We start from the raw sequence: 25,861 nt of genomic DNA, 5'->3' as shown, positions 1-25,861 counted from the left end.
AAGTGGGCAAGTGATATAGACAATCAGGCAATATAACTAAATAACACACACATTCCATTAAATAGGCGACTAGGAAGCCTACTGAAGGGACACAGTGTATCACCTTAGATAAGTCTATTCCACTTCCCGTGGGCCTTTTATAAATATACCAGTAAACAACTTTCATAAGGACATGTAAAGGGATAAATGATTTAATTTATTTGCCTCCTCTCATTTAGACGGGTCCCTCAAGCATGTCATGGGGCGAGTCCCTCAGATGCACTTGGGGTGAGTCCCTCGGGCGTACCTGGGGTTAGTCCCTCAAGTATGACCCAGGGTAAACCTCTAGGATTTAATAAAGTGGATCCTTTAGCCCCAGTTGAGATAAAATATCCAAACGTCGGTTGAGGTGAAGGCATGCAAAACATTAAATGTGATCAATTATGATTTAGCCATGGGAAGTCAAAATTATATTAATCCATCACATCTGTAAAAAATGTGAGGAATATTTTATGATTGCTTGGGAACCTAGGGAGAGACCCTTGATTACCCATATGACTAGCCTTCAAATCCCTATAAAAGGGATTTAGCCTTAATCATCTTAACCTTTTGCATATCTCCATTTTAAAAGTTCTCATGAAAACTCCCTCAAAGTCTATCAAGAGAACACTTATTTTCCAGTTTTCTCAAGCTCAAGTGATAAGTGCTAAATTGTAGTTATTTGTGTATATAGTTTTACAACACTTATCGTCTCTTTTTCCTTAACTTATGCGTGAACGCCTGCATTTTCGTTATATTTGTACATATTACATACTCTTTGCATTTTTGATTCATTAATGTACCGTTTGATTGTTTTCTATTCATTCTGTAGGTATTGATGCGTATTTGGAGCATGAGCAATAAAGTGTCGAAGACACCGCTTCAAACGCGCGATTTTACCAATTCGTCAGCGGATAAGGATTAAAATAAGGATGATAAAAATCATCAATTTGGTTGTCATTTATTCATTGTTAGATAGAGCATGGAATAAGCTTTCCAACGTTTCGAACCGGGCGCAAATCTGAGTTACGGTTCTCAAGTTATGCCCAAAATAAGATTTCATTTTTCTGTTGAGCGGGCTAAGCGCGGTTTTGCGCGCTAAGCGCGGTCTGGGCGGTTTAGAAAGTGTTAAATAGGGAAAATCATATTTTTTTAGGGTTATGCTTTGGGGTATTTGTTCCCAAAGTCATCACCTTCATTTTTTGTACATTAGAGCTTAGAAAACAACATTTATGGCTTGCTCATGGATGATCCGGGGTCGGGAGCTTAGTGGATCGTATTTGACACCGCGAGAAATTGGGTTTTCTTCTCTTCCTCTTCTCTTTGTAACCATTTATGTTGGAGTTTTGTTGTAAGTATGCTTTGTTTATTTGTATATTTATTGCTCATGGTGTTGTTTAATGCTTTCATTACAAATCTTCATTAGTGATTGCTTTCTCTATGTGGATTTGGATTGTTTCAGACATGGATGATTCGAATCCGGATTTAGGAAGAACATTTATTGGGTTTTAATTCTAGATATAGATTAAGGCTTAGTATTCACTTGTGTATCAAAGTTTAATGCTCCCGTGTTGTTCGTGTTGTGCTGAGAAATCGTTGACGCGAGCAAAACGGTTGATTTCTCACTTTGCGTTAGACATAACCTCTGTGTGAGTGGTACGTGATGATGTTGATGAGTAGTTTAGGTTGATTTCAACTGAGTAGTAAGTTTAAGTATTTAACGGGTATATGTATATGAGTTCCAAATCTCGAGAGTCTCTATTGTCCGAATAATGAAATTCTTTTCTTGTTCATAGTTTAATTCCCGCAATTTACTTTAAACTCATTTTAACCCAAACTCATAAACACAAGACTTATCGAACGACAGTTTAATGCACTAATTCCTGTGGAGACGATAATTTCCCGGATAAATATTTCCAAAACTTTTGTTGTTTGCCACTTTACCGCTTCAACAAAATGGCGCCGTTGCCGGGGATTGGTGTTTTATGGAATTTGCATTGCAATAGTTTCTGTAGTGTTGAGTTTTGTATATATCGCACATATTGTATATTCTCACTTGTTTATATTGATACTTGTATATGTTTACTATACTTGCACATGTTTTCTATACTTGTAAATTTGTTATAGTATTGTTTGTTTCCCTTCACGTTTGCTAAATGTTTGGTTAGATGTCACCGTCGGTGGAACTAACTGTGTAAAGAGGCAACTTGGAGGATTGTGCATAAATAAAGGCGTCGAGCTTACGACGTGAAACAAGCGCTAGTTGGGAGGCAACCCAACGGTTTTTAGTTTATGTTGTTTGTATTTAGTTAGTTTTAGTTCAAATTTTGTAGGTTGTTAGAAATATAGTTTTGTTTGTTCTCAAATTTTGTTTTTGATTAGCTTGAGGATGCATTTGGTGATTGTTCAAATTTGATTGTCTAAACAAGAAAATGTTATGGTAGTGTGAAAAGTTTAAAGAGAGTTGCATTGCTAAGGTTAGTGTTTATTGCTTTTCTAGAACATAACATGTTTATGAACCTTAGGCTTTGTACAACTTACATGACATTTATTCTATTGCAATTCTTGTCCAATTTTGAATCACTTTAGTTCATAACCAATGTGAGGAACCTTTCCATTGTTTACTAAATTGCATGGAGACCAACTTTCTTGTTTAACTCGTTTGAATTATGTTTAATCTTGTATTTGTGTTGATTTGTATGATAGCACTAAAATGATCAAGGCATTTTTTTGATTTTGAGCATAACCACTTGACCAAATAGTCAATCTACCTTGTAAGTGAGTGAGAATTTGCTAAACCCCTTTGAGCCTTTTGTTAGAATCCATGTTAGTGTTGAGCTCATTTTTGTATGGATTCTAATATTTTTCTTGAACCATAACCAAGATTTGGGGTTGAATTTTTACCCTTGCCTAATGCGTTTAGGAGCATTCACATTACACGTTTGGTTGTATTCAAGTTGGGGAGAAGAAAAGGTAGTTTGTTATGCGGTTGAGAAAGAAACAAAAAAGTCAAAAAGAAAAGTGATAAAGAAAAAGAAAAAAATGAAAAAGAATTGAAAAAAATAAGAAAAAAATAGAATAATGGTTGTGTTAATAAGTTGTATGGATTGGTGTAACAATGGAAAAAGAGAAAAAGATGAAGGAAATTCGTGAGTGCTTGAGATTGTGAGAAATGATCACTCTCATTTGATTAGGCAAGTTTTTGTTCCGTTTATCTTGAAAAAACAAATGTTTGTTACCTAACCCACATTACAACCCTTGAAGCCCTTGTGATTTTTGCTTTTGTACTTTCAACATGAGTTTTTTTAGATGAATGCATAATTTGAATTGATGTTGGCATGATTGTTGTGTGTGAGTGGTCCCTCATATTTGTTTTTCATCCCTTGATGATTTGTGTGTTAGGCGTGATTCATTCTTGAACATGTATTGCTTTTGAATATTTGACATGTGTTTTGTTCATTAGACTTTGTTTCATATTCTTTGTTTTGGTGTAGTTTAGTGGTAAGCACTGTCTTGCGTGTACTTTTGATATTTGTATACCATACATTTACTTTCGGTTTGTAAAACTTGTTGAGCATGATTTTTTGGAAATTGCGTTTGTTTGCTTAGGTTGATTAATTCTTGTTTGGGGACAAACAAGTCTAAGTCGGGGAGAGTTTGATAAGTGCTAAATTGTAGTTATTTGTGTATATAGTTTTACGACACTTATCGTCTCTTTTTCCTTAACTTATGCGTGAACGCGTGCATTTTCGTTATATTTGTACATATTACATACTCTTTGCATTTTTTATTCATTAATGTACCGTTTGATTGTTTTCTATTCATTTTGTAGGTATTGATGCGTATTTGGAGCATGAGCAATAAAGTGTCGAAGACACCGCTTCAAACGCGCGATTTTACCAATTCGTCAGCGGATAAGGATTAATATAAGGATGATAAAAATCATCAATTTGGTTGTCATTTATTCATTGTTAGATAGAGCATAGAATAAGCTTTCCAACGCTTCGAACCGGGCGCAAATCGGAGTTACGGTTCTCAAGTTATGCCCAAAATAAGATTTCATTTTTCTATTGAGCGGGCTAAGCGCGGTTTTGCGCGCTAAGCGCGGTCTGGGCGGTTTAGAAAGTGTTAAATAGGGAAAAATCATTTTTTTTTAGGGTTATGCTTTGGGGTATTTGTTCCCAAAGTTATCACCTTCATTTTTTGTACATTAGAGCTTAGAAAACAACATTTATGGCTTGCTCATGGATGATCCGGGGTCGGGAGCTTAGTGGATCGTGTTTGACACTGCGAAAAATTGGGTTTTCTTCTCTTCCTCTTCTCTTTGTAACCATTTATGTTGGAGTTTTGTTGTAAGTATGCTTTGTTTATATGTATATTTATTGCTCATGGTGTTGTTTAATGCTTTCATTACAAATCTTCATTAGTGATTGCTTTCTCTATGTGGATTTGGATTGTTTCAAACATGGATAATTCGAATCCGGATTTAGGAAGAACATTTATTGGGTTTTAATTCTAGATATAGATTAAGGCTTAGTATTCACTTGTGTATCAAAGTTTAATGCTTCTGTGTTGTTCGTGTTGTGCTGAGAAATCGTTGACGCGAGCAAAACGGTTGATTTCTCACTTTGCGTTAGACATAACCTCTGTGTGAGTGGTACATGATGATGTTGATGAGTAGTTTAGGTTGATTTCAACTGAGTAGTAAGTTTAAGTATTTAACGGGTATATGAGTTCCAAATCTCGAGAGTCTCTATTGTCCGAATAATGAAATTCTTTTCTTGTTCATAGTTTAATTCCCGCGATTTACTTTAAACTCATTTTAACCCAAACTCATAAACACAAGACTTATTGAACGGCAGTTCAATGCACTAATCCCTGTGGAGACGATAATTTCCCGGATAAATATTTCCAAAACTTTTGTTGTTTTTCGCTTTACCGCTTCAACATCAAGCTCTCAACCCCTATTTGTAGGTACAAATCTGTTACCCTTTCTTCCATTTTTCCTCATTTATGGCGATAATTAGGGATTTAGGCGAGAGTGACAACCTAGTAGATCCTTTTACTCACAATGAGTGCATAAAAATATGGAATAATTGCTATAGGAACGCCAAACATCTTGATGGAAAGGTTGATTACATATTATTGGATTCACACATATTTGGTAGTTGTGAGAGTTTCACTAGTTCCAATAGTGACGAAACTAGTGGTACTGATATTCAATCCTTTTTCCCTTGTGTTTTTTCAAGAAACATGAAGTTAATGGCTTCCATCGATTCTAGGCACAAGGGGATCGATGACTTCGATACCTATTATACCAGTGAGGAGAGGATAAACTCTTTTTAGAGTCATGTCAACCTCCCATGTTCTGGCGACGAGGATGAAGTAATCTTGGAGGCATGCTTTGAAGTTGAAAGGGTTAATATGGCCTCCCCATATGACTTTCCCAACACCCGCTTCTACTTGAACCTCCATATCATCCATGATTTAGGAATTCTAGTTCCATTCACCCCATCCATTGTGGAAGTTCTGGTGGCGTCCAACATTTTCCCCTCCTAAATTTCTCCCAACGACTGGCGTTTGATTAGGGCAGCTCTACAGTCACAACTAGGATAGACAGTGCCCCTCGCTTCCCTCTAATCTAAAGAGATAAAATGGTGACGATAACCGGTAATAACTTTGATTACCTCATGCCTAATGAGACGGCGGTAGTTCAACTTTTGGACGAATTTAAGGTTATGAACTCTCGTACAAGTATCATATTAGACTAGGGGGATAGTGAGATAGATAAGTATTTGAGTAAGTTTAGTATTATAGTGACCCTTATTTTTAGATTATTTATTATCTAGGACACTTATGCTTTTTATTTTATTATTTTGTAGAGAAAATGTGCTTCATTCTTCTAGCCAAAAGGAAGGAGTGCATGGCTAAGAGAAAGGTCACTCGCCAGTAACAAGGGATTGATAGTCACAAAAGTCGCATAGATGGATTGGTTACTAATCAGGCCAAAAGGAAAGTTGAGGGTGACTCCTCTAATGAGCGCCAATGCCACTAAAACCCATAAGTGTGGTAAGTGTTCCTCCCTTGCCCCCAAAGGACAGTGCAATCCGGATCCCTAAGGAGGACGGGGCGAGCGAGCATTCTTTGTCAGTAGGAAATGATCTGTCTCCTCATTCCTCTATGCGGAAACATCCAACATTTGAGGCCATAAAATTCACTGGTGCCCACCTCCCTTTTCTGGAATATTTACCGGGTGACTATCAGGTCATTTGCAACAAGGCACGTTAAAAGTCGTATGACTTGAAGGAGAATCACTTATTGAGATTCTTGTTGATAGACCAAATTAAATGTGAGAAACACGCCTAAATTATGGTCGAACTAAATTCCAAGATCTCCACCTCCTAAGGAAATCTCGCCATAGGTCAGGCGATAGTGAAGACCTTGATTAGAGACTAGAGGACATCTGGAATCAAAGGCATAGGACCTTATTGTCTCATGAAGGAGTATAAAGGAATATATCTAGTCTACTCATAGCTCTATCGCCACACCTAATTCAATTGATTTTTTTCCCAAAATCGGCACATCAGTAAATGCCATGTGTTTAATAAACTTATTAAACTCCACACACACTTGGCTCCTCCCTAGAGCTGTCAATTTAAGGGGCCAATTAATTTGGGCCCCAGCCCCAATAATAAGAGGGCCTAAAAATGTTTAACAATAGTAAGCCCTCAAATACATAGGGCCTAAAGTTAGAAGGCCCTAAAATTCAAAAGGGGGTCATAAGGCCCAAATAAAATTAAAAAAACATAATTATGAAGAATAAAAAATAAATTTTAATATTAAAAAAACTGTTAAAAATTTTCAAAATAAAACAACTTTTTAAAAAAGATTTAAAAAAAGTTTTTTCAAAAAATAAAAAAATAAAGCTCATATTTTATATAGATAATTTCACTATTATCTTATCAATAAAAAACTCCACTAACATAACAAATTACGATAAAATGAAGTAATATCAATTAGCCTTTTTTAATGACAAATCAATTATACAGATAAAAAATGAATTCAAATAATACTTTCAAACAAACCAACATTAAAAGATATAAATAAACAAAAACAAAATAAAACTAATTTTAACAAATGTACTTCTCTTTAGTCTCTTTCATTAATTTGGCTTTAAAATAAAAGTACTTTATGTTTAACAAACAAACAATTATAATTCTTAAAATTCTTAACTTATTGAACATTTAAGTATTTCTTAACAAATGAGTAATTATAATTCTTAAATTTTTAATCTAAATATACGTGGGAAGTTGAAGCAAGATGTAGATATTATTACTGATGTAATTTCAAAGACATAAAAAGATATGGCCACTACTATAAGTGTGATTTAAGAATCAAAGGATTATGCTTTAAAATAGTACTTTTTGTTTAAACTCTTTGCTGAGAGAATAGAATATTATGCAAGTTTTGGAATAAAATAGGGCCCTCTCAATGGGGCCAAAAGAAAATATATTATGTAAAGGGCCTACAATTTTAGAGCCTAAAATAAATCTCCAACAATATGGGCTTAATATATTAGGACTTTAATAGGGCTAAATAAGTGGGGCTTTCAAATGTGGGGCTTATTTGACAGCTCTACTCCTCCCTCATGCACTCACTTCTTTCCTTTTATTAATTGAGGAAACAAAATTAAAATCACCTGCCAAGCATTGTTCTCTTTTAGAGTTTGATTTTTTATGGTATAATGGATCTTTTTAGTAGTCTCTTTTACCGATCTATATCACAATTACTCCATAAATTTTCAATCATGAAATTTACAAAAGGATGTGTTTTTTTTTCCTGAAGCAAGCATATGTCATACTTACTAGAACTTATAAGCTTATATAGTATTCTTCTTTTTGAAGTAAGTTTATATATTATTTTGCAGTAAGTTTATATTTTTTTAATTGACTATTATTAACCAAATACCATAAAAAATTGGTGAGAAACTCAAATATTTTTTATGCACTGAATTTTTAAGTAAAACGGTCCCGTAATTGTGTTTGCTTATTTTAAGGCTCTTTTATTGAAGTATATATTTGTTTAAATGAGTTAGAGTGATTTTTGATATTTGAGTTTTGTTTAGGAAGAAAATAAGAGAGAAAAGAGAAATATAACAACTAAGAGGATGCTTCCAAATGATTATCTTCTAATGGAACATAAAATAGTTGGTCAGATAATGAATACTCTCGTAGAAGGCTTTTGGTGTGGTTGAGACACTTTTTTTGATGTACACATAAGGTACTTGCGAAAAAAACGTTACCACTTCAAGTTCCTAAGATATTAAGGTGAAATTTAACAAGCGTGTAATGAATCATACATGAGTTTCAATCAAGGTCACACTCATATATGAGATACCACTGTAATTGTCGTTGTATAGTCTATTGGGAGTGCAAGTGACCATTGCATTAAGACAGTGGCGGATCTTGCCTAAAATATTAGGGGGCGGCAAGAATTAACTAAAATATTATAATTGCAATTTACTAAAATTTTATAAAACTCAAATACAATTTTTCCAAATATTCAAAATAACTTCAACAGAAAATAGAAATAGAGTATATAAAAGGAGATATCCAACCTCAAATTAAAGTACCGCCTTCCGCTCTTTTAAAGACTTGAATTCATCAATAATTGAATCAGTACTGAAGTGGTCAACTATTTCTTTTTCAATGTAAAGCATCATATTGTCAGCAAGAAATTCATCCTCCATTTTATTGCGCAATCTTGTCTTGATTATCTTCATTGCTGAGAACGATCTTTCTGTAGTAGCTGTAGAAACCGGAAGAGTTAAGATAAGACGGATTAGTCGATCAATCAAATAATATGTATCCGCCTTCCCTGTCTTTTTTAGAGCTTCACACAATTCAGACATAGTTGACAAGCAATTTAAATCTGGATGACCAACAACATCAAGATGAAAGTGTTGAAGTTGATATCTCAAACTAATTTTCTCATGCTCACTAAAATCCGTAGGATAGAATTTATTTACAAGAGCACATATATTATTCATATCAAATGCTTTGTAAATATCCTTAGGAACCAAACTATTGCTTAGACTTAAAAGCTCCATTGTTTGCTCACAAAATCTATGATTCAATTCCTGTAGTTGTTGATCAATTGTAACACAAAAGAGATTCACTCTAAAATGTTGACCCACTGTGATGTGATCCATTTGATGACGTGCACAACCATCACGCTCTATATAAACAGCATTACAATCAGGGGAATCAATATCATGTTCTTCACAAAACAATATCACATCTTTCAATAAATCATCCCACCCATCATCTCTCAACTTTTGAATTAATGTCTTTGTAGTGGAGACTAACTGCATAGCATTAAGTATATCTTGAGATTTCTTTTGTAAAACTTGACACAAACGATCTGTAATTCCCATAAGCTCTCTCATCATGTGCAAAATTAATGTGAACTCAAATGATTTCATAAACTTATAACCAGCATTAGCATCCCCACGTGTCGCATAACTTCTTCCATTTTTTCTAATATCCTTAAGAACCACACAAGTTGGATTATGCAAATCTATCATACTACGAACAGAAGAGAAATGTGAGCTCCGTGTATCTCCGGCTCGTTTCAAAGTGCCAATTTGATTTTGTCCTTTACCACTATCAAGCTCACCAATCTCTAGCAAATTTGAAATCTCCTCTAATATGGCATCTTGCAATTCATCATGGCGCTTACTAGAGGAACATACAACATTGTCAATAAGAGTCAAGTGTGAAAAGAAATCATGAACAGTAAAAACTTCTCTTGAAGCAGCAACCAAAACAAGTTGTAATCTATGTGCAAAACAATGTATGTAATAGGCATAAGGACAATCCTTGAGAAATAGTGCCTGCAATCCATTCCACTCCCCTCTCATATTACTAGCACCATCATACCCCTGCCCACGAATATCTGAAACATTTAGACCATGTCGAGAAAGAACATCACAAATTGCATTTTTAAGAGTGATCGCCATAGTGTCTTTAACATGCACAAGCTCAAAAAATCGATCTTGAATACACCCATTTTTATCCACAAACCTCAAGATAATAGCCATTTGCTCCCTCAAAGATTCATCACGCGATTCATCAACAATTATGCAAAATTTAGAATCCTCAATCTCTTCTCGAATATAACTTTTCGCTTTACTAGATATGATATGCAAAATTTCCTTTTGAATTGAATGAGAGGTATACTTTGAATTATATGGAGCATTCTCTAATACAACTTTTGCAAGTTCATCATTGTATGATGCTAAGAGTTTTACCATTTCAAGAAAGTTACCTCTATTTTTCGATCCAAGTGATTCATCATGGCCTCTAAAAGAACAAGCTTGAAATGCGAGCCAACGAATAGAATCAATAGAGCTCTTGAGACGAAGTCTATTTTGGATGACTTGATCGGCACACTGCACATTAAAAACATTTCTGATGTGAATTGATTGATTGAACAAGTCTTGAGAAGATTTCAAAGCATTATTGTGAGGGGAACAAGGACTATCTCCAATATGAATAAGAAAAGCACATTTCTTTCCGAAATTGACCTTTCTCCATGCTTTAAATCCCTTTCTAGTAAAGACGTCAGCTCCGGGATGCCCACTTGGTTTTTTACAAAACAAGTAACAAAGTAAACAATAAGCAGCATCATTAGTTGGAGAATACTCTAGCCATGAAGGGAACATTTTAAACCAAGATGCTTGAAATCGTCTTGGATATTTATCTCCATTAAAGGGATACTTTTCTAATTGGCATTGATAGGGACCCCAATTAAGATAATCTCTTCGAACTTCATCTCTTTGATTTACTGGATATTCCCAAATTTGGAGACGTTTACCGGGATCACGTTCTAAACAATTGATATCAAATTCTTCCATGGTGACTTTTTGAATCTTGTGAGGTTGATCATTTGGTTGAACTTGAATTGTTTGATCACCGAAAGCTCGCTCCTCAAGTGTCGATGTTGAAGCTATACAATTTTCATTTTCATCGGAAATTTTCCTTTTGAAAAATGCATCGATTTTCTTATGTTTGAGCATTATATAGCTCCTAAAAAATACACAAATAATCAATCTCACTTTTTAAATAATCAATCACACATTCACACTTAAATTAAATATAATAAAATCTAAAAATCAAACTAAAATTTAATTTAGCATTTAAAATATCAAACATTAAATTTATAGTTTATAGGTAGAAAACACATCATCACATAAAACCAATTTAGAATTGAAATTATTAAAGTAAATCAGGAAGCAATATTTTGTTTGTTCATGAAAGTAAAAGATAACACAAACTTTAAATGCAAAATCTTAAAGCCATGAATAAGCCATGAAAAAAGTTGTCACTGTTTGTTCATGAATGAAGAACACTTTATAATAAGAATATCAGTGAACGAACCGTAAATAAAGCTGAAGTTGTAGTTGTTATCAAAGTCGAAGTCGAAACCGTAAACAAAGACAAAGTCGAAGCTGTTGAAGTGGTTGTCGAAGTCGAAGCTGTTGTTGTCAAACTCGAAACCGTTGTCACTGTTGAAGCTGTGAACAAACAATTTTTTTATCGTCGTCGCCGTAGAAATAATTGATAGCTTTGCTTGCTTTTTTATTTGTGGAAAAGGAAGAAAAGAAAAAGTTTTGCAAAAACTATAGTTTAGAAGTTTCTTTGGAAGATGAAGATGTAACAGTGTCGTGTAGAAGTTGTAGCATATGGAATTGTGCAAAATAAAAAGTAAAAATTTGAAGCGTTAACTTATTGAGATAGAATGTTAGACAATTAGTGTAATAATAGCTACTACTTCAAAGTTTTGTTTTTAATTTGTTCAAACCGACCTTGTTTACGTTATTAAATTTTTATTTTTTTTAAAAGTGAGGGGTGCAGCTGCACCTACCCGCACCCCTATAGATCCGCCACTGGATTAAGATCCAGTGACTTGGAGTGAATAGGACACATACTCCTACAACAGCATGAGGAAGCCCTCGAGAGCGGTAGGCCCATAAGCATGAACCGATGTGACTTTATCCATTGAGCGGAGACTCCTTGATTAATGAGAGTAGTTGTTTTAGGTAACATATGCATTAAATGCATACAATTGAAGATGAACTATTTTACGATGTTGGCTTCCATGAGTCCCACACGCCTAAAGAAAAAGATGGCGGTGTGCCTATGCATATTCAAGTGCAGTTACTATTTCAAGATGCGATTTAAATCATTGGATGGACTCCTTGTGTTGGCAAATTAACTCCAAACACGAGAGACGGAGGGGTGAATTGTGATATTCAAAAATAAAAAAAATATTTTATTTAAACTTGGTTTACATTAGCCCAAAAGAGATAAATTAGAGAAGAATAGAGAGGAACAGGAATTAGAGCGGGAAGAAAAAATAATTGATAGAAAATAAAGAGATAGAGTTAGAGAGTTGACACCCGAAATTTATACAAGTTCGGTCTACCACTTGACCTGCTCATGTTCCCAGGAGTTTCCTCTTGAGAGTTCAAATAAAATATGCCTTGAGCTTTTAACAAGATATATCCACGAACCTCATTACAACGCATGATAGATTTTACAAAGTCTAATCATCAAACCAAACAGTACTATTAATAGGCTAAGATCACGAACAAAACAGAGATTTTAATTGGCTAATCTCAAAAATAAAACATAGATTTCATAGACTAATCTCGAGAACCAAACAAAAATATCACTCAAGAAAGTCACACTCTTGAATAAGAAAAAATGCAACACAACACCAATACAACTAAAATCTAATAAGTATGTTTCACTCTCTTGAAACTAAGCAACTGTGGTGAAAATTTAAAAAAAAAAATAGAGAAAAAGAGAGTAGAAAATGAGATAATAGAGTTTCATTTTTGAATACTGGTATATTATGGAATAGGGGAAAAGTCCTCCAATTATATGAAAATAATTGGCTCAAAAAGGAAATGATCCATGGAAATTTTTAATATCTTAATTGATTAAACCTAGTTGTTAATCGATTAGACAACCCTAATATGAAATCGATTAACCTTAATCTAGTAATTTATGAACTTGTGTAATTTCCTCCTAATTGATTAAACAAGTCAATAATCAATTAAGGATGCATATACAAATATTTTCAGGGTTTTTATCAAATAATAGTGGCTTTAAAACAACTTTGTGTGTGTGTGTGTGTGTGTGTGTGCTTCTTTAGTATCTCAAGATTTACTATTATTGCTTTACATTAAAATAATCACTTAGACACACTAAGTCCTGGACCGTGCGATCTTTCACACTTCATACCTTTCAAAACTTTGGAACTTCAAGTTCCCTTACTTGATTCAATATTGATTTAGGAATTCAATTGAAACTTAACTCTTATGAATAATAAGGCTTGATATAGCTTTATTGATCATAAGTCGTCCTGAGATTTTGTTGGAAAATGATCACCAAAGACTTCACTGAATGTCGTTTGACCTTAGGTGTTTTCATCATGAAAATTAGCATGATCACCTAACAACTGTAGACTGATGTACTTGTAAGCACTAGATCCACATTCTCCCCCTTTTTAAGTTTAAATATACAACACTCTTCTGTAATATTAGCGACATTTGATTTTAGCCCCTGGTAAAGTTTTTTTTGTAACCCCCCTTGTAATTTCCATATTCCTTCAAGCACACCCCCCCGACAGCCACATTGCAGCAAAGATTCTCTCTAGTTGCCTGCCTACGTGTGTAGTAACCGGATTTAAATTTTAAGAAAAGAGTCGCCACCATTTATTTTTATCCTAAGGGAATGGAATTAAATGGATTACCATAATGTTCATAGATTCTACGTTCGCGAGTCGGTTAAACGGGGGGAAGGTGTTAGGCACCCTTCATCTTTTAAATTGAAGATACGGTAAACGTAAGTTTATCTATACCTTAAGTTTTATAGGAAATTAGGATTTTATTAATATTAAAAAGAAACGGGCTAATGTTAGTTTTTTAAGGTTATACTCGCTTGGGTTTCGAAATCCTATGCCTACGTATCCTCTAATGCAATGAGAAAGTCAGGGTACCGTAGTTTGTATCAAAGTTGTTGGTTAGTTGTATTTTATGGGATTGTATGAATTTTTTTGAAAGACACGTAGAAAAATGTCTCGTTTGAAAATAAATATACAATCCTTTTTTTTTTGTAAAAGAAAGTTGAAATTGATTATGTCAAAAAAGATTTAGAATTGGTTAGTAGTTCAAATAATTAATATAATTATGAGAATATGAATTGAATAATTTCAATAAATATAAATAAAATAAAATTAGTGATTAGGAAGAGTCTAACGATCAATATCAATTATTTCAATTATTATAATAACATTCATTCAATTATTATATATATTATTATCTAATTTGATATTATGAAATATTGTTCATATATTAATTGATCAAATAAACAAAAAATCATTCAATAAAAATAAAAATTAATTAATTCTAATTATTTATTTAAAATTAGAGGAGGCGCGTTTTAGTTTAATAAAGTAAATTAAGGGGTGTCTAATAGTAAAAGAATCTAGCCCAAACGTATATTTAGGGTCCAGAATGTTGCAGGGGGTGTTTTTTCAAAAGGTTTAGAATGATAAAATGGGTCGGGTGTAAAACGAAGAGAAATGAGGCCCAAATGAACATCCATGATCCGTTTTGGATCAGATGGATGCATGGCTCAAGGTCTATGGTCGTCTGACGTAACCATGATCGTTAGATTTTGATCTGAGGGTTTCGGATAAGAATTTTAGGGCGTTGATCAAGAGTAACTAAAAGGGATGGATGACATTGAAAGTTTGACTAAGGTGCGCGAAGGAACACCCACACATGAACGGAACGGAGGGGATATACTCATTTTCCTTTCTTTTTCCTCATTTTTCTTTCTTTCTCTCCCTTTAATCTCTCGCTTCTCTCTATTTCTCTCTTAAACCCTCAGCGGAAATCGCCACCACCGGCCTGAAATCACCCTGGCCGGTGGCTCCATCCTTAACCACCTTCCAAAACGGCCCAAGAACCCAGTTTTCGATTGAACTCCAATCGTGGAACTCGAACTTTCAAACCCTCCTCAACCCAGATCTTCATCATCTTCGTCCAACCCAACCCAGATCTTCAACAAACCCTATGAACCCTAGCCCTTATGAAGAACGCTAACAACCCAGCAACATACAATCCTTTGATTCCTAACCCTATCTAGGAACCCTAAGAACTCTAGGTTTCCATGAAAAACCCTAACCCCAATAGAAATTCGAAATCCCAAATTAAACCCCAAAACATACAATTAAACACCAAACATGATACAATCAACAACCTAAAAGCTAAGTGTTTTTAGAATTATCGTCCACTTGATGAATCTTTTACGCAAAAATTGTTCCTTCTCGTGATTTAGCTCTGAAGCAATTAGGGTTTCAGTTGTGAAACCCTAAACTACAAAAGGATATCTAAGAGCTTTGGTGAGGGTATGGGGATCGCAACAACTAGGATTTCACTTTTGGATTTTTCTTTCTCTCCCTAATTTCTTAGTTAGATTTTAGTTTTTATAGCCTTAGAAATACATTGATTTAGGAAATATATTTAAGTTAATTCACATTTTTTATTCAAATTAATTTGATTCCATTTGTAAATTGATACAAATTTGTAAATTAGGGATTTGATTTGTTTTAGTTTTTTTTTTTGCTTTATACCACCGGTTTAGTCTGGTTCGGGGGCGAGTTCTGGCATCAAGTGGTTCCATCCCCCTCCTGTAACACCCTATTTTTATTAGATTTAATTAATTAGGATTATTTGATATTTGATAATTGTTTGTGTGTTTTATTTAATTATTGTTTGAGTGATAATTATTTAATTGGGTGGTAATATGTTATTTAGCTAATTAATAAATGGTAGAATTTTATTAGAAATTAGTTAAATGGGCTTAGTTGAGTGAGAAAGAGTATTAGGTGGGTTAAGCCCAATGAAATAATGAGAGTTAGGAGAGAATGTTATGTCATAACCTAATTAGAAATAAAAGAGGAAAAAGATAGAAAGAAGAGAAGAAGAACATAGAAGAGAAGGAGAAGGAATTTGTAGATTCTTGAAGAGGGTGGATTGAGAGTTAGAGGTAAGGGTTTGAATACAAGTTCTTGTAGAATCTATGATTGGGTAATGTTTGTGTTGTGTGAATCTCTTCATTCTTTGCTATTTCATGAGAAATGTATGAACCCTAATTTCTATTCTATTTCTATGGATTTACATGATTAAACATGATTTTGATGATATATATGTTGTTCAATAATGATGAATACTGGTTGTATTTGATGTTTATTGATGTTTGGAAGTGATTTGGAGTGGTGGGTGTGTGGTTTCACAGTTCTGTATGTTGCTGAGTTTTTATGCACAATCGCACGGCCGCTAAGCGGGGACTCTGGCCGCTAAGCGGAGCTGCGAAGACTGAAAGTTACTGTAAAGCCCGCTAGATGGCCGCTGAGCGGACCCTGCTGTAGGCAGAATTTTCCAAACTTTAAAATGTCATAACTTTTGATCCGTAACTCCTTTTTAGGTGCCGTTTGAAGCATATTGAAGCTTAAATAATTGTCTATATAATAGAATAGGATGGATTGGAACTTGTTTGATTATTTATGATGATAATTGCGAATAATATTCCATTATGGATGTATGTTATGGATGAGTTGTTAATGATCAACGTTCATGGATGCATTATGTGATATGATAACCGTGTATTATGTGATTGATTGCTAAATGCTAATTGATGTTTGATATTGGTGGAATGTCATGTTGTGTAATGATGTGCAAAGTTGGAAAGATGTGATTGTGTAGTTTAAGAGATAGAGAGATCGTCTTAAATGCATGAGTCTTGTTTTGTTGCACACGTACACAAGCATGAGTCTTTGAAAGTGGCAATGTTGGGTAATCTCGCGAAGGTTATTTACTTGTCCCAAACCTAACGAGTATGGGGTTTGAAAGCTTAACGAGTATGGGGCTTTGAGGTGGTTATCTAGTCTAGAGAGAATGACAATCGGCATGACCGGAAATGATAACGGAGGGATCCACATGCATATCGCGTAGAGTCGCACGTGTCGGTGTGAAATGTTGTTATGTGTGATTATGTGGTATGAATGTGTGGAAGCGAATTTGATTGATATGCATGTATGTGGAATGATGAATTATTTTATATGAATTAGAGAATGTGATGAGAATGAGATATATGTGATTAATACATATTTGATGTGAAATGTGAAATATATACATGTATGAGTGATATATGTGTATATATGTAAATTGTCAATATATGAGGCTGTGAATTAATTGTGATGATTAATTGTATTGAACATGTTAACTTTATATTGGAGATAAATACATGTTTTGAGAAATTGAATTCTCACCCTTCTGTTTGAATGTTACCCTTGGTTGGTAACGTGCAGGTTCAGAAGAGTAGTTGCTTGATTCATGGCTTAGCCGAAGAGCTCCGAGGTTTTGTTTTGATTAGGTAGAGAGTCATATGCTCTGATCATGTAACACTTGGGGGTTTTCTTAGACTTATGTTCATGTTTGAATATTGCTATTTTCTATGTTTTATTGAATATTGGGTGTATGTGATAACTTTTGGATATGTTGATTAAAGGCCGTTGTAGCCTAGTATTGTAATGTTCAAGTAACAAAGATATTGATGTTATTTGAATTTGGTAGATGAATATAGTATGGGATTGTCATACCCCAAAATTTTCCCTCCTATATTCAATCAAAGGTTCCTCCATGCATCTTCAATTCAAAACCTATTGATTATTGTAACTAATGGTAACAAATTAAACCAGGGTTGTACGCCCAAAATCTAAAACTTCAAAACACTTTTCAAACCTTTCAAACTACAATATCAAACTACGGATTTTCATCCTTATTCAAAACTATGATATGCCATTCAAAAGCCTTCAAATAACCATATCAAATCAAATTTCTATTTCTAAGGCGTACAACCCTGCCCCGAACTACGTAGACTCTGATCCTCCATAAGGAGGTACGTAGGCACTTGGCAACAAGGCGAGTCCCCCTCTTCCAAACTCTAATCATGTTCAAATAATTAGCCTTTGACTCTTATTACTCTCTGTCACCTTTCTTTATAAGCCTCGCCATAAACCTTTATCTTTGAGATGTTAGCCTTTAGGAAAGGGTTGAGGGTGCCTAACACCTTCCCTCGACCTGAATATAGTATCTTACCCTGATCTCTAAACTGCGTAGGTTTCCTATTCGCCTTGGTAGAATAGGTGGCGACTCTCTAAGCTATAAATTTTTAGGCAGGTTGCTACAGCTGGCGACTCTGCTGGGGATAACTTAAATGGTGAATACTATGCTCCTATAGGTTTTAGGTTTTGGCAGGGTTTAGGTTTGACAACTTTTTAGGGTTCGGCTAATTCGCTTTTTTTAGGGTTTGTAGTTATTTTTTTATTTTTTTAAAAAAAAATTTTGTTTATATGTTTTTTATCTAAAAAACAAATATTTAATTGTTTATAATGTGTTTATATTTAATTGTTTATGTTAATATATTTATATTTAATTGCCTAATTGTTATATTTTTATATACACTGCTGGCATATTATGTAATGTTAAAACCCTAAGTGTGGGAGTTAACTTTGAGATCTATAGGGGACATGAATCGCCTACGAGTCTCATTGATAACTCCACTCGGAGTGGGTTGAGTATTCGGAAATGTCCAAAACGAGGCTTGACTTTGTTGAGGGCAGGACTGGATACTTGGCTGATCTCTCCGAGAACCTACCCCAAAAATTCGAACCTCATGGATAAAATGAGTTGTTCTAAAATCCGAAGAGACAAAAAGTCTCGGAGGCTACGAACGACCCCATGAGACCTTCTAGAACTCCCCTATAAAAAGGTTGGCTCCCAAGAGCCGCTACGTCGAACCTATGAACCTAGGACTTTTGGGCTTATGTACTTATTATATGTTTGCAATTTATTTGCTTCGAGTATCTATGCGTTTCAATTTTGCAGGTACCCCTACGTATTCCCTAGCCTATAGGGATCCTATTCTTAAAATCGTGTCCTTCGTACGAAGGACACCTTTGTTAGCATACGTCGATTGGCCTCTCGATGGCCATGAGATCTAGTGACTGTCTCGAACGGTCACCCCATGCTTACTCCTATGCACTCCCTAGCCCGTAGGGATTTTCCTTTTACATCTTTGTATTTTTACAACCACGTGTCCTTCCCACGAAGGACATCTTCATTAACGCATGTCGATTGGACTCTCGATGGCCATGAGATCTAGTGACTGTCTAGAACGGTCATCCCGTGCTTATTCCCGTATACCCCTAACTTGTAGGGTTTGGATTTCCGTTTATACATCTTTCATCCCTAGCCTGTAGGGATTTCTCTTCACCCGATATCGTCCTTAGATAGGATGCGTTCCACATAGAGAACCTTCCCACGAGGGACAGTTTCGTAAGTACACGTCGAACGACCTCTCGAAGGTCATGAGACTTGGTGACCGTCTTGAACGGTCATCAGCTGCTACTTCCCACGCACTTCCTAATCTATTCCCATTAACGTGTCATAATATCTAGCTCGCAAATGTTTCATTAGAGTCTAATGTGATCCCTAAACCCGCATAGGCTATCCTTAGGATTATATCTATCGCACGTCCGCATTGCATTACATACAAGGAGTCATAATATACAAATAATAAAGGAGTCCTTTGCATACGCACGCATTCGCATTTTCAGGCATTCATACATTTACATACACATTTGCATTTCCATCTTCACCCGCATCCATACTCACTGTGCTAGCCGGTTTCCTGAAACTCATGGAGAAAAATAAAAGGATCATCAACTATGGAGAAAGGAAGATAAGCTATCACCGTGCCAGCCGCATTTCCATGCCTTGTCGTAACAGGATCATAAATACATCAAAGGTTATCATCGAGCAAGGATTAGTTCAACAAAGGAGTTCCCTCATAGATACACTTAAGAGGTATCTAGTCATAAAGGGGTTCATCTTAGAACATATCAAAGTTACAAGGACGCTCTACGATAACCTGGGGGCAAGGGTTAATCCAACTAGGGCAATACCCTGAACAAAAATGCGTAACTACGATGGAGGGAATGCGACATATGCTAACTCCATACCAAGGGGCAAAAAGGCCATAGGTTTTTCTATCAATCTACAAACATTGAAGGCTGCAAATGGTGTGGTGCTATCCTTAGAAAAAAAAAGGGCAAAAGAGGTTCAGTCAAAGGAAACTCATGAAGTTCCGATACGACGAAAACCCACCGCTTACAATTTTTTTCGACAGGTTTGACGTGCCCAAGGAGAATTCGAGATTACCCTTTTACTTCTACAAGTTTAGGAACTAAGGAGTAAAGCAAGGTCAACGGACTCACAAGGGAGATTGCCCTTAGGATTAATAGGTTTATCTTTCTAGTTGTAATTCCTACGATCACAAAATGCTATTTGATGTAAAACGTTGTACCTTTCGAATAGTAATTCAATAAAATAATCATGCATGTTTTGAAATCAATTCTTTCGCTCCGCTTTTGCATCACTACGACTTTCTGTTTCAAATTATCACTCCCAATTATTAACAAACTTGAGGGAGAATGACGAACACAAATAACTAAGTCCAACTAAACATATGCTTTCAAGGTAAGACCGAGCCGAGGATGTACAGGCATTGTTTCAATCCCCAAACAGTGGAGAAATAAGGATGTTAATCCCTCGTTACCCCCTCGAGCCAGGAGTTGGAGTTTGTTTCTACTTTTTCAATTAAACCTTGATTTTAACCAGGGGCAGGGTAGATTTCGATTAATTCAATGGTGTATTTTGGTTGTCAAGAGAATCAATCAATTCAAGCAAAGGTTCAAGCATATGTTCTTCCTCGCGTTCATCCAAGATTGAGGGAGCAATGGAGATGACATTCACAACATCTTCTTCCTCAATACATCATTCAAGATCGAGGAAGTATCAAATTCGAAGCTTACAAATCAAAAACAAACATGGCAGTCACAATATTCAATATTCAACATACAAGGATCAAATATCAAAAGAGCATTCAAAAGAAAAACGCCCGCTAAGTCAAAATGAAAAATCTTAGGAAAATGACTTAGGCAAAAATTAGGGCATCCCGATGGATCACATTCAAAGGAATTGATTCATGCAAAAATAAGGGATAAAAGCGAAATACAAAGGATAGTCTTGTGACTGCTAAACCATCAAAGCTTCACATCAATGCTTGGGTCTTTACAACATTTTTCATCGGTGCTTGGATCCCTACTAAGGCTTCTGCTCAACATTAAAACTGAAACGATTCTCTTACAAACAAAGCACGTTCATTGGATTAAGCGAATGTTTAGGACATGGAGAACATCAAGGAGAAATGGGTGGGTTACATAAATTTTGAGCCTTATATCCGTTGTTTCTTAAACCTTGAACCAAGCCAAGTTACAACATTCAAAAGTCCTAATTGAGGCAAGGTTAACTACGAAAGCATATTAAGCAGGATTTGTTATACTGACTCCTAAAGTTTGTTAAAACTATTTCTAATCACTACATTTCTTCAAACATTCATTTCTAATCATTCAGTCTTAATTCATGACGGACCTCGATTTCAAAACTTGCATTTGCATTGCATTGAAGTTACTTCTCAAAGGGTACAACACCATCTACGAATATACACTTAGCACAAAGGTGATCATTTCTGATAAAGACTCTTGAATGGGGAAACCACGTCTAGAGGGTTTTCCTAAACATAGGCATACAACCAAACATCCTATTAACTAGGGGCATTCTTCCTAAGGTTCAATTGACTTGGGTTACATCTCGAAGCAATCTCAATCAGGGGCATGCCAAACATAGGAGAAATTTAGAAGGATAGAACACCATGGATGACCCTCCATATCCTGGAAATCAAGGGTATACCCTTCAATCTAAACGTCAAAGCATATGACAAGGTTATTTCCTGGGGCACTTCCCTCATAAGCATCTTTTCCACGAAAATATTGGGGCAATGGATATTAAACCCATAAGACGCACAACAAGAGGAAAAGGCGTCTTCATACTTTACAACCTCGAATCAATCTTTCTCCTAACTACAATCTTCAAAGTTCAAGAAACAGTTATTGGGAAATCGCGCTAGCATCCAACAATCTTACAACATTAGCAAACTATATCCGCTTGGTTATCAACAACCTATCATTAGGGCATTATGCAAATACATAAATCATGCATTACATACATTGGTTGATACATTACACCATGCCTTGTTAGGTAGTCTTCTTTAAGACGTTATTCTCTAAGAACCTTTTCATATAGTCTTCTTTAAGACGATCATAGTCATTTCCAAGAACCTTTTCAGGTAGTCTTCCTCAAGACATTCTTTTTCTAAGCCCCTTTTCAGGTAATCTTCTTCGAGACATTCTTGTTCTAAGTACCTTTTCAGGTAGTCATTTTCAAAGCAATTTGGCATCCTTTTCAGGAATCTCTTCGGGTAGTCTTCTTCAAGATATTCTAAGAACTTTTCCAAGTAGTCTTTTCTAAGACATCCATTATCCTTTCCAAGAACCTTTCTAGGTAGTCTTTTAAGACATTTTTTCAGCCTTTCCAGACAGTCTTCTTTAAGACATTCCTCATCCTTTGCTAAGAACCTTTTCAGGTAGTCTTCTTTAAGACAAATTTTCATATCCATTCCAGAAACTCTTTTCAGGTAGTCTTATAGAAGACATTATTTCGTTCCACTCATTACATCAATCAACATATGCATGAGCATAAGCATTATCCCATACATCAAAACATCCAATTCAAAGCTCTGATACTAAACCACATTGTCCACCTGCTTCCCAGTAACCTTACCGATAATAGCAACCTTGTTGTTCATTTCACTCATAAAACATATACATACGCATCAGCATATACATATCATCTAGGACATCCTCATACTACAAAAAAACCCGAGTTCTAACCCTCGTGTTGTGATAGGTGTGTATTCCGACCCTCGAGTCGTGAGTTTTCAACCCTCGTGTTGTGATAAGTGTGTTTTCCGACCCGCGAGTTGTAAAACATTTGACACGCTATTGTCTCCGACCCACGAGTCGTAAAACATTTGACATACTATCTTTTCCAACCCTCGAGTCGTGAGTCTCCAAGCAAGAGAATCTTTTTCATACAAGCAAACAATCTTCTATGCAGGTAAATTTGTCCAAACCGGGGCAAGTGGATCCCATTGGTGCAGGAGAGCCTGCTAGAGCCATAGCAAGTGATCCTTTTGGGGATTAATCAAAACTACGATAGTAAGCAGGTATGACTAACTGCGACGACATACTAGAATTATAGTAAGTGGGTCATACCATCTACGATAAGCTTACTCCAACTACGATAGCAAGTAGGTATGGCTAACTGCGACGACTTACTAGACCAATAGTAAGTGGGCCACACCATCTGTGATAAACTTGCTGAAACTAAGATAGTAAGTAGGTGTGACCAACAGCGACGACTTACTAGAGCAATAGTAAGTGGGCCACACTATCTACGATAAACTTACTCCAACTACGATAGTAAGCGGGTATGGCTAACTACGACGACTTACTAGACCTATAGTAAGTGGGTCATACCGTCTACGATAAGCTTACTCCAACTACGATAGCAAGTAGGTATGGCTAACTGCGACGACTTACTAGAGCTATAGTAAGTGGGCCACACCATCTACGATAAACTTGCTGAAACTACGATAGTAAGTAGGTACGGCCGACCGCGACGACTTACTAGAACTATAGTAAGTGGGCCCTACCATCTACGATAAACTTACTCAAACTACGATAGTGAGTGGGTATACCAACCGCGACGACTTACTACTATAGTAAGTGGGTTACCTACAAACTGCAAAAGCTTGCTAGCACTATAGCAAGCTAACTATCTTCTACACAGCAAACGGCGAGCCCTCGCTATTGCTAGCTGGATTCATTTATCACGTTAGTCCCTTGGCAGTGATCTCCTTCAAATCTTCTCGCTATTTAATATCATCTCCGGCAGCAAATAGGGATTTATCTTCCTTGATCACAAGGTTTTTTAAAGAGTTCCTCAATTGGGTTTATCACGTTAGTCCCTTGGCAGTGATCTTCTTCAAAATTTCACCAATAACAAACAAGGTTTTATTTTTCTTTTCCAAAATTACTAACGTGCTTCAACTAACATAACCAACAGTCATGCATCATTCAATTGCATATCTCATTCATACATAATGCATATACATACATTGCTCTCATTTATTTTGAGAAGCTCATTGCATCATACATCACATGCATCATACCATTGCATAAAATTCAGGTTGCCTCTTTAGGCCGTGCTACAATCAAAGCAAGTGGTTCTTTCGAAAGAATATGCTTCGCACTCTAAAAAAGGGGGGGTATTCACCTTGGATGGCATCTTTAAGCCCATCTCCCGCATAACTTTTTCCCAAACAAATGCAAATTTCGGGGCATTCTCAGTGTCCAATCATCTTCCACCTTTAGATCACGATAGGCAGACGTGCCTATCCGGTTCTTCAGGTTTAAGAAGATTGAACAGGGGCAACTGTCATACCCCAAAATTTTCCCTCCTATATTCAATCAAAGGTTCCTCCATGCATCTTCAATTCAAGTTTCAAAGGCTTATTCAGGTCACTCTCTCCTAATCGAGGGCCTCAAAGCTAGGGTTTTCATTTCATCAAAGGATTGTGAATATTCAAGGCCTCAAATGAAACTCAAGGTATCTCATATGTCTCAAAGTGTCTCCATGTCAATTATCAAGCTTCAATCTCGAGGATTTCCCATTCAAATGCTCAGATGATCAATAATCGATTACGTTGACCTAAAAGTCAACTATAGTCAAAATACAGTCAAACTTCGAGATTTTTGGTCAACATCAAGTATGTGAGGTCATATCCATCATTTGATCAGAGGTTGATCATGATCCATCAATAAAAACTCAGAAATGAACGAATGCAAAGGTTCAAATTAGGGTTTTTTATAGGAGAAAGTCAATGCAACTTTGACTGGTCATAACTTCCACATGGAGCATCAAAAATTTCCCAACCAAAGCCTATTTTGAAGGAAATTTGATTCTCTACAACTTTGTCTCTCACAAGCCAAGGCCAAAAATGCATCATTTGGGAGATATGGTCAAAGAGATTATAGGTACTCCAAAAAGTCAACAAAAGACACCTTTTGAGTCAAAGCTCATAACTTGAGCATGGAAGCTTCAATTGATATGAAACCAAAGAGGTCATTTAGAGGACTCTTTGAGCTTTCTAAAAAGTCCTAGAATGCATTCATATGATTAAAATTGAAGGTGATACGATGCGCACAAGTTGGTCGATTTTTGAGAAATACATGAAGCCCTAATTGATGGATTTCACATTTTGGAGTAATGGGCCTATCTTGCTATGATCCAAAACAGATTGTAAGGTCACTAAGAAGCCCCAAACTTAGTCTCACGACTATATGATTTTTATTATGATTTTAGTGAATTTTATTCATTTTAAATATAATTTAAGTCAAAATAAATAAAGAAAATATGCAAGATTTGTTTTAGTTTTATTTTCCAATCCACTTCAATCCCATAAATGCCATATATTTGATATAATTTCGTGAAAGAGAGGATTTGTAAGAGGAGATTGGGTTTGGGCTAATTTTAGAAGGTTTTAAAGGTTGATTTTCCCTAAAATTGCAATATGTCGATTCGAGAAGATTTGCACCAATATGATTAGACCTAATTTATCCCATATATAAAGTGAAGGTATGCAGCCACCAAAAGGAAAAAAACCCTAGCCTCTAAAAT

At 35.6% G+C, this 25,861-nt stretch overlaps 1 protein-coding gene across 1 annotated transcript; it reads right to left on the bottom strand.

Annotated features, from left to right (window-relative positions):
* Window positions 1-8,641: 8,641 nt before the first annotated feature.
* Window positions 8,642-11,098, bottom strand: LOC131624872 (uncharacterized). The gene is made up of 2 exons (XM_058895792.1): window positions 9,317-11,098; window positions 8,642-9,253 (listed from the first exon to the last, which is right to left on the bottom strand). Exons 1-2 carry the CDS (start codon window positions 11,096-11,098, stop codon window positions 8,642-8,644), a joined length of 2,394 nt encoding a protein of 797 aa, XP_058751775.1.
* Between the last annotated feature and the right edge of the window lie 14,763 nt (window positions 11,099-25,861).

This window comes from Vicia villosa, unplaced genomic scaffold (assembly GCF_029867415.1).
Source record: "Vicia villosa cultivar HV-30 ecotype Madison, WI unplaced genomic scaffold, Vvil1.0 ctg.000165F_1_1_3, whole genome shotgun sequence".
Lineage (NCBI taxonomy): Eukaryota > Viridiplantae > Streptophyta > Magnoliopsida > Fabales > Fabaceae > Vicia > Vicia villosa.
Note: the sequence above shows the minus strand (reverse complement) of the source record. Positions and strands in the feature narration are given on the sequence as shown.